We start from the raw sequence: 16826 nt of genomic DNA, 5'->3' as shown, positions 1-16826 counted from the left end.
TGCACATGACTTAAAGCTATATCTTTCATAAATATCGATATTAAACCATTGATAGAATAATAATAATAAAAAAAAACATTCATATCATTGTTGTGTGACTTTTAGTGTTTGTCAGAAGATCACTCATACATTTAAAGAGCTCAGAATGAAAGAATGCTCTTGTCTTGTGTTTCATATTGTTGGTATTAGGTCACGTTAATGGTTGGGTCACAGATTGTATCATGGATTTACATTCAAGGTTTTTTATGAAAGAAAAGAAGTGCCTTTTTCTGATACATGCAGATATTAATGTAAAGTGATTGTGGTCATTATCAGGAAGACAGATACTATTTAGTGAAGTGGCCTCGAGAGCTAACCAGATCCCTAACCCAACTAAATATAGAAATGAGCTGCAAAAGGATGGAAACTTTTGCCGGTCACTCAGGCAGGAACATGTGGCTAAATAAGTGACCTGTGAAAGACACAGACTGTACATCTGTTAAAACATTCAAAGCCTCTTTACCCGCTTTTTCAGTCTTTTTAATGGCTGATTACAGCATGTTGACACATTTGAAATGAAATCAAAATGATGAAAAATAATTCTTAGATGGCAAAATGGAAAACTTACCACAGGTACTCAACCTAATTTACAACTAAACCTAAGACGGTGTAGATAGCAATTTGTTGAAAAAAAAATGTTGAGGAAGATTCACTCACAATCCCGAGGACTGGAGGGGCTCCAGCACAGATCTCATCTGCTATAAACTGCTCCTCTTGACCACTGGCTAATGACAGTGCTGCACGGAAACCAATTCCTAATTTGACATAGTCATCATAAAGACATCAGTCCTGTCTTGTTGCAAAAAGTGTAGTGTTTATGACTCAACGCCCCGACCCATGATCACTTTCTTTGTGTTCCTCTCTGGTCTCAGCAGGATTATGTAGCATTTGGGTCCAAACAGCGCCACCAAGAGACCAAAACTGGAGGCCAGGATGGCAAACACCTCCACTGCATCTGAGTATTTGCCTGGTGAGCTGATATAAGCTGGGACAAAGGCCACCCACACAGCACAGAAGATCAGCATGCTGAAAGTGATGAGTTTGGCCTCATTGAAACTATCTGGAAGATTCCTTGAAATAAATGCAATCAGAAAACTAAGGATAGCCAGTGAGCCAATATAACCAAGTAACACTGCAAAACCAACTGTGGACCCAACTACACATTCATAAACTATTTTATCATTGTGGTATTGAGTGTTTTTATGAGGAGCTGGTGAGGCAGAGACAATCCAGACAGTGCAGATTACTGCCTGAATAGAAGTAAGAACAATAACTGTCCCCCTCTGCTGCAAAACACCAAACCACTTCAGACTGGCTCCACCTCCTGGCTTGGAGGCCTTGAACACAGCCAGAACCACCATGGTTTTCACCAGGATGCATGAGACACAAAGCACAAAGCTGATCCCAAATGCTGCATGTCTCAGCTGGCATGTCCACAGACTGGGACGACCGATAAACAGCAGTGAACACAGGAAACACAACTTAAGTGACAGCAATAGTTGGAAACTAAGTTCTGAGTTGTTGGCTCGTACGATAGGTGTTCTGCAATGATAGATAAAGATCCCCAGGACAACAGCACAGATGCATGTGCCCAGCAATGATGCAGCAGTCAAGCAGATACCCAGAGGCTCATGGTAGGAGAGGAACTCTGTTTTCTTAGGTACACAGTGGTCACGCTGGGGGCTGGACCAGAAGTCCTCTGGACAAAGGAAGCACTCCATGGAGTCTATGAAAACATGGAGAGTCTTGAGATTCATGTTTATATGACATCTCCAAAAAACAATGTTTAAAACTGAATACCAACCAGTCTTATTGCTGATCTTTCCCTCAGAACAAGGGATGCAGTCGAAACAGCACTCAGGTTCCCCTTTCTTTCTGGCCATGCGGGTACCTGGAGGGCAGCTCTCACTGCACACTGACCGGGGTGGCTATAGGGAGTAATAACAATCTGTTATTGTGCACAACTGTACACTGTGATAATGAGTTTTCCATGTGCTGTCTAAAAAAAAAAAGAAATAACCTTGTTTGATTCACGGTTCCAGAAGATTTTGTTTTCATCAATTGTGAGTTCTTCACCTTTGAAGGCCGACCTCTTCACCTCACCCACATTCTGAACTTCGGTTCTTCCATCAGGGAGCCACAGCCAGTTCATGATATCATATATTGGTAAGACATCACTATTCTCATCAAATGACACTTCATCACCAAATGCTGTGGTGAAATTGACCTTTTCCAAGTAATACACAAGCTGGGCATGTCACAATAAGGGATAGAGGAAAATGAAAGAGGACAGATATGAAATAAACATACATGACAATGGTGAACACAGCAGTCCCGAGTATTCAATAATCAACTGTATACTACACTTATTTAACTATTTAAAACTATACACTAAAAGCTATTCTGCATGTAATACTAAAGTTTGAAAACCAAAGACAGATGAATTATATTTGACCATGGTGAACACAGCAAGAAGCAATCAATAATCAAAGTGCGTACTGCAGTTCTGAACATTGGAGGACTGTGTTCATAACTGCCAGGCAAGTTATGATTTTAAATTTCAGAGCTTTGTATTTCAACATACAGCCTAAATGCTCGTCTGCAATGAACACTGATGTGTAGGATTTAGTGAATAAATTGGAGTCACATATAGTGACACAATGTTTCTGTCTCTGACCTGATACTATGATCCACTGATATCACACCCAGCGATTTGGAAAATAACTTCATTATTCATTTTATAACTGCTTGGCACCTTATGATTTGTAAATTAAGAGCCTACATCCTAAATGCTTCTCTGCAATAAATACTGAAGTAGTGTAGGATTAATTTATACATATACAGATGAAGAGTAAAGTGCTATCACACCTGCCATGGCTCCAGTCTTTTCAGATTGCCACAGCTGTGCCTGCTGAAAGGCCCTCTCCCTGACTCGCACTGCAGCATGTCATCAAGGGCATATGCCAGAGCATACACAGCTTTGTACACATTATACTCTGGCCTGAGGTCTGAAATGTCCAATAACTCTGTCTCCACCTCCTCCAGATCTTCCTGTCCAGTGCATAATGATCCCCCACCTTCCATCCAACCTGCTGGAGGTGGAGCAAATCTGCACTGAAAAGTGTGTTCCCAAAACTGTCTTATCTGAAATATATTCAAAAAAACATGTTATAAATGACAATATATCATTCTTGCACTGACCAGATCAGATTGGACAGTGTTTCACTTACCATGCTATTCCCATAGCTGTTGTTGTGGTGTTGGTCAGGACGTATTTTCAGGAGGAATTCCCTGAGCCCTGGTATTTCTCCTCGACGGATGGCGATGCCCAGTGTCCCACCCAGGTATGGCATGAGGTGGGGGGTCTGGAGCACAGTAGCTGTTGTCAAGGCTTCACTGGCCATCCACTGCAGGCCTGTCACATTCTGCCTCACCACCTGTGCAGAATACGACTACTTTAGTGCCAGGCCACGCCCAAGCAGTGTCTTATTATACACAGTTTACACAGTTGATTTCTGGTCCTGCTCATTCATACACAGGTGCAATCCTGCGTTCTACACAATATTTTGAGCAAAGTAATGTATATCATCTTAAATGGAGGTCAGTGTAATTCATGTGATTGATTAGATAATCTCATTCTAACACTTCAAACAAGTAAGAGGCGTGATGTATTCAACGACATTTATCACAGGCCAACATGCTACTGTAATGTACATCACTTTGACAAATAAAACATTAAGTTGTATTAACTGTAACTACATTCATTTAAAAATAACTGTATTTCAAGGCGAACCTCTTCCATGAGGTTAATCATTTGACTCTCATGTGCAAATGCAATCACCACACGAGCAGTGGATTTCCTCATCACATCCACAATCCTCCTGAGTTCAGATGGATCGTTGTCCCAAGGCAAAACCTCTAAGTAGGCCAGACAGCCTTCACCAGACTGAGCCAGGTCAGACTGGAAGGATCGGGCAGCGTGGAGTCCATAGTCATCATCACTGACCAGCAGACCTGCCCAAGTCCAGCCAAAGTGGTTTAAAATCTGAATCATAGCACGCACCTAAATGAATACAGAGTGAATGAATTAATGCACAGGCTGAAAAATTATTTCACTAGAAAAGCTGCTCAAAACACGTTTCACAATGCATCGTGTTTCATTAATGTTATATGATACCAAACAACCCCATCAATGACACAAAATATGCAACGGTATTAGATAGCAGAAAAAACATTTGTCCTTGCAGCGCACATTCTTTCTGCACATGTGTTCTTTAATACGTTTTCACTTTGCTGATCGAGAGTCACCTGGAAAGCATCACTTGGGATTGTCCTAAAGAAGGATGGAAACTTTTGCCGGTCACTCAGGCAGGAACATGTGGCAAAATAACTGACCTGTCATGCAACAGACTACACATTATAAAAAACATTCAAGCATTTATGGTTGATTACTGCTGACAACAAACATCAAAATTAAAATTAAGTCAAAGTGATACAAAATATTTCTGAGAAGGCAAAGCGGAAAACTTACCATAGGTACTCTGTACAAACTAAAGACAGTGGAGATGGCAATTGAACGTGTTGAGGAAGAATCACCTACAATCCCGAGGACTGGAGGGGCTCCAACACAGGTCTCCTCTAATATAAACTGCTCCTCTTGACCACTGGCTAATGACAGTGCTGCACGGAATCCAATTCCTAATTTGGCACAGTTATCATAAAGACTGTATCCCAGAGTCACATTAGGTAGCAGGTTGGAGTTTCTGTTGATCTCATCAATAGCAAAGGCCATGGTCTGGGCCCGCCTAAATCCTAGAACATCAAAACTAACACAAGAAACACTACTGTTCACGATTGAAAACTAGATTATAGAGTAACTGTGTTAACATGTAGATTGCATAACTAAAGGTTTGATATACAATCAAGCCAGTTGAATAGCAAAAGATTATTGAGGGAGTTATATCTTTAAAAACGCATAAAAACACCATGTGATTCTGAGCAATATTTGATGATCAAAACACGTTCCATGAATGGGATTGATTTTCCACAGTTTCTTACTTTTGCTGTTTCCCTGACAGACTCACCCGTGACAGCTAGTTGGTTGTGGTTCTGAGGTAAAAGAAAGGTCAGGAAAGACAGAAAAAAAGTGGACCTTAAACAGCCCACCAAGAACAACATCTCCAGCCTTGTGCATCCCATTTAGATCAAAATGTCCCAGTAACTGGCAGGAGGAGGACAAAAGACGGGTGGACACAGCAGAAGAAAAGTAGCAATACAACAACATGAAATAAATCAGCAACAGCATAGTGATGTCTAACAATGCCCACAGGACTTCCCCCCTCCTGACTCCTTTTCTGAGCTGAGTCAGTTTTCTTGCTATGTCAACTCCTTTTATTGACTTGCAGTATCTTGCACACCACCCACTATGGCATAAGGAAATGTAGGGGCAGGGCCTAAAGTGGACTTCATTTTAGAATGATTTCTTATTGAGGCCAAATGTTTACACACTTTTAATAACATTGGGGACAATATAACAAAACGGATGAGTGTATCTTTGAGTCCATTTCAGCTTTAGACAAATCAAAATAAATGCTTATATCATGTCAGATGAACCTAAATAGATTGCATCAATAATTCAGAAAAAGTAACTCAGTTTAAAAAGATGTACAGTTTACCTACACCATGAAAACTCAAAAAGCCAATGATAGTATTTGAGGTTCAAGTGCTGTAACAGACAGTTAAGACTTTGAAAACAGACAGTTAAGACAGTTAAATCGGCACAATTATCATAACACAACAAAACTGTAAAAGAAGTAATATGTTTAAAATGGCAAAAACACAGAATGTACTTTTTTGAGACTAATATTTGATTGTCAGATACAATCTTCAAATAGTATTGATTTTCCCCAGTTTCTCCTTTTTGTTGTTTCCCTGATAGACTCATAGAGGTAAAAGACAGGTAAGGAAAGACAGAAAGGAAATTGTTTTCAGCCCACCCAGAACCACATCTCCAGCCTTGTGCATCCCATTTAGAGGAAACTGCTCTTGTAACTGGCAGGAGTAGGAATAAAGAGGGGGGAACAAAACAGAAGAAAAGTAGGAATACAACAACATGAAATATATCAACAACAACATATTGATGTCTGACAATGCCCACACGACTTTCCTCCTCTTTACTCCTTCCCTGAGGTGAGTAAGTTTTCCTGCTCTATCAACCCCTTTTTTGCAGTGGTGTTCAATCTTGCGCACCACCCATTATGGCACAAGTAGCAAAAGTAGGGGCAGGGCCTAAAATGCATTTCATTTGACATTAATTTCGTATTGAGGCAGAAGTGATTTGTGCACTTTTAATAACATCTTCTCATGTTTCCAACCAAAATCTAATGTGACAGCAATGACTCACGTCTATTCAAATTTTCATGACAGTCAAGAGATGTATTTATTAGTTTTACTGAATGTCATGTTAAAAAGATCTCGGTATGTATGTTATATAAAGTAGACATTTCACATTCCTTTAAAACATTGACTTGCATTGTTGTAAAATACAAGTTTTCTTCAGAAACACTCTGTAGTTTATAATCTGAGCTGATGCCAATGTGGATCAGAAGAGCCTCTTTATAGTGAGTGTAATCCCAAATCTGTGTATGTGACAAGCACACTAAATTAAACTCTGGTGGGATCCAGTAGGTGTCATAATACGGGCTTCAGAGGCTCAGGTGCAGACTCAGACGCGGCAGACACAGGTTGGGCAAAATAAAGAGTTTATTTATAACAGAAGACAGTACAGACTGAATGCAGGACAGGAAGGTTCCTGGATGGCAGAGGGTGGAGGTGGATGATGGTGGAAATGGAGCCAGGAGATGCAGCAGAACAGGTTGAGGTATGGCAAATAAGGCGAGGCAGTGAAGAGGGTAACTAGAGCACAAAGAAACCAGAATTAGAACGGAGTCTTCTTAGCAAGATAATCGATGAGCAATCAAACAACAGACAGACTAACTGATGAACTTTTACAGTCAGGCGTCAAGTCGCTGTTAGCTGGCTTCTTAAATAGTAGAGAGAATGATGAAAGGCCACTCCTCGCTGCAGCTGCAATCATTTAATCCAGGTTTAGGAACAGGTGTGTCTCCAGCCCGTCACAGTAGGCTGGCATAGGGTAATGAATGTTCCACTAGGCGGAGCCAGAGGTGGAGGGCATGACAGTACGATCCAGTGTTTGAGGGAGTTTCAGCTTTAATGTTTAAAATTTCTTTTTTTAACCTCTTGTTGGTCCCCTGTCTCTCCTTGTACAGATGTTTGTGGGCTAAAAAATGGGGCTTGAACAATGATGCTAAATTTTGGCCGAACTGGGCTGGGTTATGAAATGAATGCAACAAGTCTCTCTTCATTCTTTTCAGCTGCTCCAAGCACCTGTATCTTAACTGCATGAATAGATGTGCATCAAAATCCAGACGACACCATTATTGATTAGCCTTAGTGTCCATCGGTTATTGGACTGCAGGGTTTGCGCTTGACTTTAACATCGGAGACCAGGGTTTGATTCCCTGGTTTGGCAAGTAGTTGTTGTTTATCCATTTAGAGAAAGTAGCAGTTTTAAATAAAACCAGGATTTTTACTTGAACTTAACCAAGTAGTTTTGGTGTATTGCCTGCACATAACCAAGTAGTTTTGGTGCCTTAACCTAACCAAACTGCAACCATCACCAAAGATGTTTCCCAGCAAGCTTTATTTTGAAAGTCTAACTGTTGTGCATTTGCTATGGCTAACTTTACCCTGGAATGAGAATGTGTTTTTTTCACACGCAGGTGAGGCAAAATGTGACACTGATGAGGTGGACCGGCAGATCTGTGACACACTTAAAGGGGATAAAAGGTTGAATGTTTGAAAGCTCATGAGTGGAGAGGAGATTTTTGCATTTGGGGGCAATATAGAAACAGGTGAGTGTATCTTTTAGTCCATATAAACTCAAGACAGCTAAAGATAAATGCATATACTCATGTTGGATAAAATCAAATAGTCAGCATAATTAATTCAGAACAGCAACTTGGTTTAATCACATGTAAGGTTAACTGACACCATGTCTTGCACAAAGGCAATCATAACATTTGAAGTTCTTTGTACTTGAACTACAACCTGGAATAAAAGAATAACTTGTTGTGCATTCTCACACATATGATCCAAGTGACAAGATTATTCATATTAGGATATTTTTATTTGGCATCAGCCCTGCTTTCTCAATATTTTAACAGCGGTACTACCATCAACCTATTGCCGTGTACCTCTATTTTTGTATCGTAGAGAGAAAAAGGATTAATTCTGTCTTGTGTCAAACAGTGTAATGTTTATAACTGGATGCGACCCATGATCGCTTTCTTTGTGTTCCTCTCTGGTCTCAGCAGGATTATGTAACATTTGGGTCCAAACAATGCCACCAAGAGACCAAAACTGGAGGCCAGGATGGCAAACACCTCCACTGCATCTGAGTATTTGCCTGGTGAGCTGATATAAGCTGGGACAAAGGCCACCCACACAGCACAGAAGATCAGCATGCTGAAAGTGATGAGTTTGGCTTCATTGAAACTATCTGGAAGATTCCTTGATATAAATGCAATCAGAAAACTGATGATAGCAAGTGAGCCAATATAACCAAGTAACACTGCAAAACCAACTGTGGACCCAACTACACATTCATAAACTATTTTATCATTGTGGTATTGAGTGTTTTTATGAGGAGCTGGTGAGGCAGAAACAATCCAGGCAGTGCAGATTGCTGCCTGAATAGAAGTAAGAACAATAACTGTCCCCCTCTGCTGCAAAACACCAAACCACTTCAGACTGGCTCCACCTCCTGGCTTGGAGGCCTTGAACACAGCCAGAACCACCATGGTTTTCACGAGGATGCAAGAGACACAAAGCACAAAGCTGATCCCAAATGCTACATGTCTCAGCTGGCATGTCCACAGACTGGGACAGCCGATAAACAGCAATGAACACAGGAAACACAACTTAAGTGACAGCAATAGTTGGAAACTAAGTTCTGAGTTGTTGGCTCGTACGATAGGTGTTCTGCGATGATAGATAAAGATCCCCAGGACAACAGCACAGATGCATGTGCCCAGCAATGATGCAGCAGTCAAGCAGATACCCAGAGGCTCATGGTAGGAGAGGAACTCTGTTTTCTTCAGAACACAGTGGTCACGCTGGGGGCTGGACCAGAAGTCCTCTGGACAGCTAATGCACACAGTGGAGTCTATAAAAAAGGGTGCAGTCTTGAGATTCATGCTTGTATCACATCTCCAAACAACAATGTATAAAACTGAATACCAACCAGTCTTGTTGCTGATCTTTCCTTCAGAACAAGGGATGCAATCGAAACAGCACTCAGGTTCCCCTTTCTTTCTGGCCATGCGGGTACCTGGAGGGCAGCTCTCACTGCACACTGACTGGGGTGGCTATAGGGAGAAAATAAAGACATGTTATTGTGCACAACTGTACACTGCTATGATGAGTTTTCGATGTAGTGTGTAAAAAAAAAAGAAATGACCTTGTTTGATTCACGGTTCCAGAAAATTTTGTTTTCATCAATTGTGAGTTCTTCACCTTTGAAGACCGACCTCTTCACCTCACCCACATTCTGAACTTCAGTTCTTCCATCAGGGAGCCACAGCCAGTTCATGATATCATAAATTGGTAAGGCATCACCATTCTCATCAAATGACACTTGATCACCAAATGCTGTTGTGAAGTTGATCTTTTCCAAGTAATACACAAGCTATGAATCTCATAACAAGGGATAGAGAAAAATGAAAGAGGACAGATAATAAATAAACATAGATGACAATGGTGAACACAGCAGTACCGAGTATTCAATAATCAAACTGTACACTACACTTATTTAACTATTTAAAACTTTACACTGAAAGCTACTTTGCAAGTGGCTGATGTCACACCTGCCATGGCTCCAGTCTTTTCAGATTGCCACAGCTATGCCCACTGAAAGGCCCTCTCCCTGACTTGCACTTCAGCATGTCATCAAGGGCATATGCCAGAGCATACACAGCTTTGAACACATTATACTCTGGCCTGAGGTTTGAAATGTCCAATAACTCTGTCTCTACCTCCTCCAGATTTTCCTGTCCAGTGCATAATGTTCCCCCAGCTTCCATCCAACCTGCTGGAGGTGGAACAAATCTGCACTGAAAAGTGTGTTCCCAAAACTGGCTTAGCTGAAACATATTCAAAACACTGTTTATGAATAATGACAATATATTATTCTTGCAATTATCAGATCAGAATGCACAGTGTTACACTCACCATGCTATTTCCATAGCTGTTGTTGTGGTGTTGGTCAGGATGTATTTGCAGGAGGAATTCCCTGAGCCCTGGTATTTCTCCTCGACGGATGGCGATGCCCAGTGTGCCACCCAGGTATGGCATGAGGTGGGGGGACTGGAGCACAGTAGCTGCTGTCCAGGCTTCACTCGCCATCCACTGCAGGCCTGTCACATTCTGCCTCACCACCTTTGCATTTCCCAAATATCTAAATTCATACGGCCATGCCACTAAAGTATTGTACTGTCTCATGAACAGTTTACACAGTGATGCAGAGATGCAATCTCATGTTTCAGATAGCAGGTCATCATAACTGCAGTTTTGTGTTTTTAAATGATCTCACTTTACAACCATTCACACAAATTACTGACTTGTTCAATTACTTTTTTAATCACAGGCCAACATGTAATATAATTCAGATCTTCCAGTTTGACAACTTTGTCAAACTGCTACCGTTGCTACAGTTGTTTAAATATATTAAATTTTTAAAAGATGTATTTCAAGCCCTACCTCTTCCATGAGATTAATCATGTGACTTTCATGTGCAAACACAATGACCACACGAGCAGTGGATTTCTTCATCGCATCCACAATCCTCCTAAATTCAAGTGGATCATTGCCCCAAGGCAAAACCTCTAAGTAGGCCAGACAACCTCCACCAGACTGAGCCAGGTCAGACTGGAAGGATCGGGCAGCGTGGAGTCCATAGTCATCATCACTGACCAGCAGACCTGCCCAAGTCCAGCCAAAGCGGTTTAAAATCTGAATCATAGCACGCACCTAAATGAATGCAGAGTGAATAAATTAGTGCACAGGCTGAAAAATTGTTTTACTGTAAAACCTGCTTAACATGTTTCACAATGCATCACGTTTAATTATCGCCTTTCAGCTTTTTTATCTGAGACCAAACAACCCCATCGATGACACAAAGAATGCAACGGTATTAGGTAGAAGAAAACATGGATGTAATGTTTAACTGCACATGTGTTCTTTAATACGTTTTCACTTTGCTGATAGAGAGTCACCTGGAAAGCATCACTTGGGATTGTCCTAAAGAAGGATGGGAACTTTTGCCGGTCACTCAGACAGGAACATGTGGCAAAATAACTGACCTGTGAAAGACACAGACTGTACATCCTAAAAACTTTCAAAGCCTTTCTGGCTCTTTCAACCTTTTCAGGTTGATTACAGCATGTTTACATATGACGTAAAATTTTAAATTAAATCAAAATGATGAAATATCATTCTTAGATGGCAAAATTGTAAACTTACCATAGGTACTCTGTACAAACCAAAGACAGTGGAGATGGCAATTGAACGTGTTGAGGAAGAATCACCCACAATCCCGAGGACTGGAGGGGGTCCAACACAGGTCTCCTCTAATATAAACTGCTCCTCTTGACCACTGGCTAATGACAGTGCTGCACTGAATCCAATTCCTAATTTGGCACAGTTGTCATAAAGACTGTATCCCAGAGTCACATTAGGTAGCAGGTTGGAGTTTCTGTTGATCTCATCAATAGCAAAGGCCATGGTCTGGGCCCGCCTAAATCCTAGAACATCAAAACTAACGCAAGAAACACCATTGTGTATGACTGAAAAATACATGCAGTAACTGTGTCAACATGTATGTTGCAAAACGAAAGGTTTTATAAACAATCAAGCCAGTTGAATAGCAAAAATTAGAAGACTTGAATAAAATGAGAAACAAGTAACAGGTTTAACATAGCATGAATACACATTGTAATTGTGATTAACATCTGATGATGAAAACAGGTTCCATGGATGGGATTAATTTTCCCCAATTTCTCAGTTTGCTGATTCCCTAATAGACTCACCCTTTGCAGGTAGTTGGTTGTGGTTCTGAGGTAAAAGACAGATCAGGAACGACAGAAAAAAAGTGGACCTGAAACAGCCCACCAAGAACCACATCTCCAGCCTTGTGCATCCCATTTAGACGAAACTGTCGTCGTAACTGACAGGAAGAGGAATAATGAGGGGTGGACACAGCAGAAGAAAAGTAGCAATACAACAAAATTAAATACATCTGCAAGAACATGTTGATTTTTAACAATGCCCACATTACTTTTACCATCTTTACTACTTTTCTGAGCCCAGTTTTCTTGCTATGTCAACCCCTTTTATTGACTTGAGGTATTGTTTAATCTTGGGCACCACCCATTAGGGCATAAGCAAAAGTAGGGGCAGGGCCTAAATGCATTTCATTTGAGATTGATTCTGGACTGACGCGAAAATGTTTTGCACATTTTTCATAACATCTCACTCAGGCCGTAATAGTAACCTTTTCCAATCCAAAGGGTTGGGTTGACCGTAATGATTGAGATCTATTAAAATTTGCATGACAGTCATATTATGGGTTTATTTAATGTAGAATGTCATGTCAAGGGAACTTTGATATCTAAATTACTCACTGTAGATTGAGGGTTTCACCTCCTCGTAAAACAGCCACTTTCCTTATTGTAAAATACAAGGTTTCATCCCAATAACTCTGCAGGTTAAAACCTGAGCAGATACATTAGTGTATCAGAAGAGCCACTTTGTAATAAGTATAATCCCAAATTTCTGGGCATGACAAACCTACCAATTTAAACTTTTCATCTGTGTTTTTTACTGTCAAGCATGAATAGAGTGTAATCAAACATCCACTAGATGGTAGCAGCAAACTAAGACATTTTGTGAAAATGTTTATCTAATTTTTATTGTATTGCAGCTGTTTAATGGAGGACTATATTGTATCTGTCTGGCACATAGCAAGTTGAAGATATCAGATATGATCAGTTCTGCAGAAACATATGTGTTTGTAACAGTTTTATTTTTTTTTTCTTTTGTACAATCACCATAGTAGCAAAGGGAGAAAGATATTGACCATGAATGTCAGCATCTGATGATGATGTCACCATGGCTAGTTCGGCTTGGGCTTTGAAAATTTGTGTTACAAATTGTGTTACAGACCTGGGCTGTAATTCAATTAAATTTCAGTTCAATTCAATTATATTTATATAGCACCAAATCATAACCAAAGTTGTTTCAGGACACTTTGCATGCAGAGCCGACACAGACCAAACTCTCTATCTACAGAGAAAAAACAATTTCCTCATAAGCAAGCACTTAGTGACAGTGGCGAGGAAAACTTCCTTTTAACTGACAGAACCTGGCTTTGAGTGAGACTCGACCTGTTGGGTTACAGGGAGCCTGTGCAGAGTGGCTAATATTAGAGACATGATCTCTTTTCCTCGATGTTGTCAGACAACGTGCCACAGCATTCTGGATCAGCTGGAGAGTATTTAGAAACAAAATGGGGCAGCCTGATAGTAAGGAACAACAAATGTGTGGACTAGTTTTTCTACATCGTTTTGAGACAGGATGTGCCTGATTTTTACAATGTTATGTAGGTGGAAAAAGGCCCATGTGGGAGTTAAAGGACGTATCCTGATCAAAGATAACTCCCAGATTCCTTACAGAGGTGCTGAAAACCACCACAATGCCATCAATGGTTGCTATATTATCAGATAGTGAGTTTCTAAGGTATTTCGGGCCAAGTACTATAAATTTGTAAAAAAGTGTTGTCTGAATTTAATAACAAAAAGTTGCAGGTCAACCAGGTCTTTATGTCTGTACGACACACTTGGAGTTTAGTCAACTGACAGTCATCTGCATAGCAATGAAAATTTATGAAATGTTTTCTGATAATGTTGCCTAAAGGCATCATATATATGGTGAATAGAATCAGTCCAAGCACAGAACCCTGCAGAACTCTGTGACTGGCTTTAGCTACACAGAGGAGTCATCATTAACCTGTACAAATTGAAATCATTCTGAAAAGTAGAATTTAAACCAGCTTAGCGCAGTCCCCTGAATGCCAATAAGTGTTCCAGTCTCTGTAATAGGATACCATGGTCAATGGTATCAGTTGGCCTCTGATTCATATCTTTCAAGTCGGGATACAGTAGGTGTCCATAAATCATGAATGGTCTAATGAAAGATCATAGATTACATAAGATCATAGAGGTTCATAGATGTACAGACTGGGAAATGTAGCATCCAGTGTTTGAGGGAGTTTCTGCTTCAATTCACAAAAAAAAAAAAAAAAGTTCTATATGTACATATTATACAAGCAAAATGGAATTGACTATATAAAAGAAAAATAAAATAGGTAGAAAAAAATATAAGAAATATGTAAAGTGTGTATTGCCCCAGTAACTGTGGAAAAAAAACAATGTAAGCTGCTTTCCGATTGAAAATAACAATAAATAGTGTTAGCACAGAACAATAAAATATACAAAACAGTAAATGCTATGTAATATTGCACAAAATGTAAAAGGAAATATGTAATATTGCACAAAAGTATGGATATGAGCATAATTCGTCAAACAACATCAACACAGTCTTATGTTAAGTGGTGCTGGAGTTGAATAATCTGACAGCTGATGGAATGAAGGACCTGCAGTAACGTTCCTTCTTACACACTGGATGCAACAGTCTGTTACTAAAGGAGCTGCTAAGGGCCCCCACTGTGGCATGCAGGGGATGGGAGGGGTTGTCCATGATCGACGTCAGCTTGGCTAATATCCTCCTGTCGCCTACATCCTCAGTGGTGTCCAGAGGGCAGTCGAGGACAGAGTGAGCTCTCCTGACCAGTTTATTAAGTCTCTTTCTGTCCCTCTCAGAGCTTCCGCAGCCCCAGCAGACCACTGTGTAAAAGACTGCAGATGCAACCACAGAGTCATAGAAAGTCCTCAGTAATGCCCTACATACTCCAAAGGACCTCAGTCTTCTCAGGAAATGAAGACGACTTTGGCCCTTCCTGTACAGGGCATCAGTGTTTGTGGACCAGTCCAGTTTATTGTTTAGGTGTACACCCAAGTATTTGTACTCCTTCACGATCTCAATGTCAAAACCCTGGATGCACAGCGGTGTAGTCTGTGGTGCTTTCCTGTGGAAGTCAATCACCATCTCCTTGGTCTTGCCGGCATTGATGTGCAGGTGGCTTACTCCACACCACTTGACAAAGTTAGTGATGACTTCCCTGTATTCCAAATCGTTCCCCTGTGATACACATCCAACAATGGCTGTATCATCAGAGAACTTTTGGAGGTGGCAGCTGGATGTGTTGTGTCTGAAGTCAGTTGCTGCAAACTGCCACATCCAACACACAGTCGTGAAGCCTCACATACTGTGGTCTGTTGGAGAGGTAGTCGATGGTTCATGCAGCTAGGTGACAGTCTACTCCGGCGCTTTCCTGCTTCCCCCTCAGCAGTGATGGCTGGATCGTGTTGAAGGCACTGTAGAAGTCAGAAAACACGATCCTCACTGTGCTACCAGTGCTCTCCAGGTGGGAAAGAGAGCGATGGTGTGGGTAGATGATAGCGTCTTCCACACCAATGCCTGGTCGGTATGCGAAATGTAGGGGGTCCAGCTCGCTGCCCACCAAGTGACGAAGATGGTTAGGTATAATTCTCTCCAGTGTCTTCATCAGGTGGAAAGTTAAGGCTACAGGCCTGAAGTGGTTGGGCTCCCTGGGATGCATAGCCTTTGGCACTGGAACCACACAGGAAGTTTTCCACAGGGCAGGAACTCTCTCCAGGCTGAGGCTCAAGTTGAAAATGTGCTGAACAACTCCACAGAGCTGATCTGCACAATCCCTGAGCAGTCTGGAGCTGGTGCCAACAGGGCCAGTAGCCTTCCTCATCTTCGTCCTCTTGAGCTCCTTCCTCACCTGATCATCTGTTATGTAGAGGCCGGGTGGGAGACAGGGGGGTGGCTCCTGTTGGGTGAGGAGGGGAACTGGGTCTGCAGTCTGTGATGTGGAGGGGGTGAAGTGGTGTGAAGACGGAGCTGCTGGTGTCGGGGATGCACTGGGGGGAAGGGAGGGGACGCTGAGAGGTCTGCTCTGGGCTCTGCTGGATGTGGGAGGGAACGGGGGTAGAATCAAACCTGTTAAAGAACAGGTTCAGCTCATTTGCCCATTCCCGGTCTCCAGATTCTGGGCCCCTGCCGTTGTCACTGCTGTGGCCTGAGATGGTTTTTAGGCCCCTCCAAACCTCTCTGGCATTGTTCCCCTGCAGTTGCTCCTCCAGCTTCCTCCGCTCAGGACTCCTTGCCTTTCTTGATCTCTCTTTTCAGCTCCCTCTGCACCATCTTCAACTTAGTTCTGTCCCCACACTTAAAACCCCTTTTCTTCTCATTCAGTAGGGTTTTCAGTTCAGGGGACACAGAGGGTTTGTTTTTGGGAAACACTGTACCTTTCTGGTTGGCATAGTGTTGTCCAAACAAAAGTTATTGTAGTTATTGTATTGTAGATGTATGTTGTCAAACTGTCAATGTCCTCCCCGTGAGGACTGCACAACATTTCTCTGTTGATGGTGACAACACAGTCCCTCAGTGCCATACTGGACTCATCTGACCATGTCTTCACATAAAGAATGGTTGGCCATTGT

The 16826-nt window shown here is 41.5% G+C and overlaps 2 protein-coding genes across 2 annotated transcripts; both read right to left on the bottom strand.

Annotated features, from left to right (window-relative positions):
• Positions 1–854: 854 nt before the first annotated feature.
• Positions 855–5362, bottom strand: LOC121609112 (extracellular calcium-sensing receptor-like). Its single transcript, XM_041940663.1, has 9 exons — positions 5124–5362; positions 4571–4865; positions 4348–4434; positions 3833–4102; positions 3270–3476; positions 2908–3183; positions 2060–2287; positions 1844–1967; positions 855–1765 (listed from the first exon to the last, which is right to left on the bottom strand). Exons 1-9 carry the CDS (start codon positions 5342–5344, stop codon positions 855–857), a joined length of 2619 nt encoding a protein of 872 aa, XP_041796597.1. The 5' UTR covers positions 5345–5362.
• Positions 5363–8378: 3016 nt separating this feature from the next.
• On the bottom strand, positions 8379–12352 carry LOC121609269 (extracellular calcium-sensing receptor-like). The gene is made up of 9 exons (XM_041940855.1): positions 12207–12352; positions 11641–11935; positions 11394–11480; positions 10879–11148; positions 10351–10557; positions 9987–10262; positions 9581–9808; positions 9365–9488; positions 8379–9286 (listed from the first exon to the last, which is right to left on the bottom strand). Exons 1-9 carry the CDS (start codon positions 12314–12316, stop codon positions 8379–8381), a joined length of 2505 nt encoding a protein of 834 aa, XP_041796789.1. The 5' UTR covers positions 12317–12352.
• Between the last annotated feature and the right edge of the window lie 4474 nt (positions 12353–16826).

The sequence above is a fragment of the Chelmon rostratus genome, chromosome 7, assembly GCF_017976325.1.
Source record: "Chelmon rostratus isolate fCheRos1 chromosome 7, fCheRos1.pri, whole genome shotgun sequence".
In the NCBI taxonomy this organism is placed as follows: domain Eukaryota; kingdom Metazoa; phylum Chordata; class Actinopteri; order Chaetodontiformes; family Chaetodontidae; genus Chelmon; species Chelmon rostratus.
Note: the sequence above shows the minus strand (reverse complement) of the source record. Positions and strands in the feature narration are given on the sequence as shown.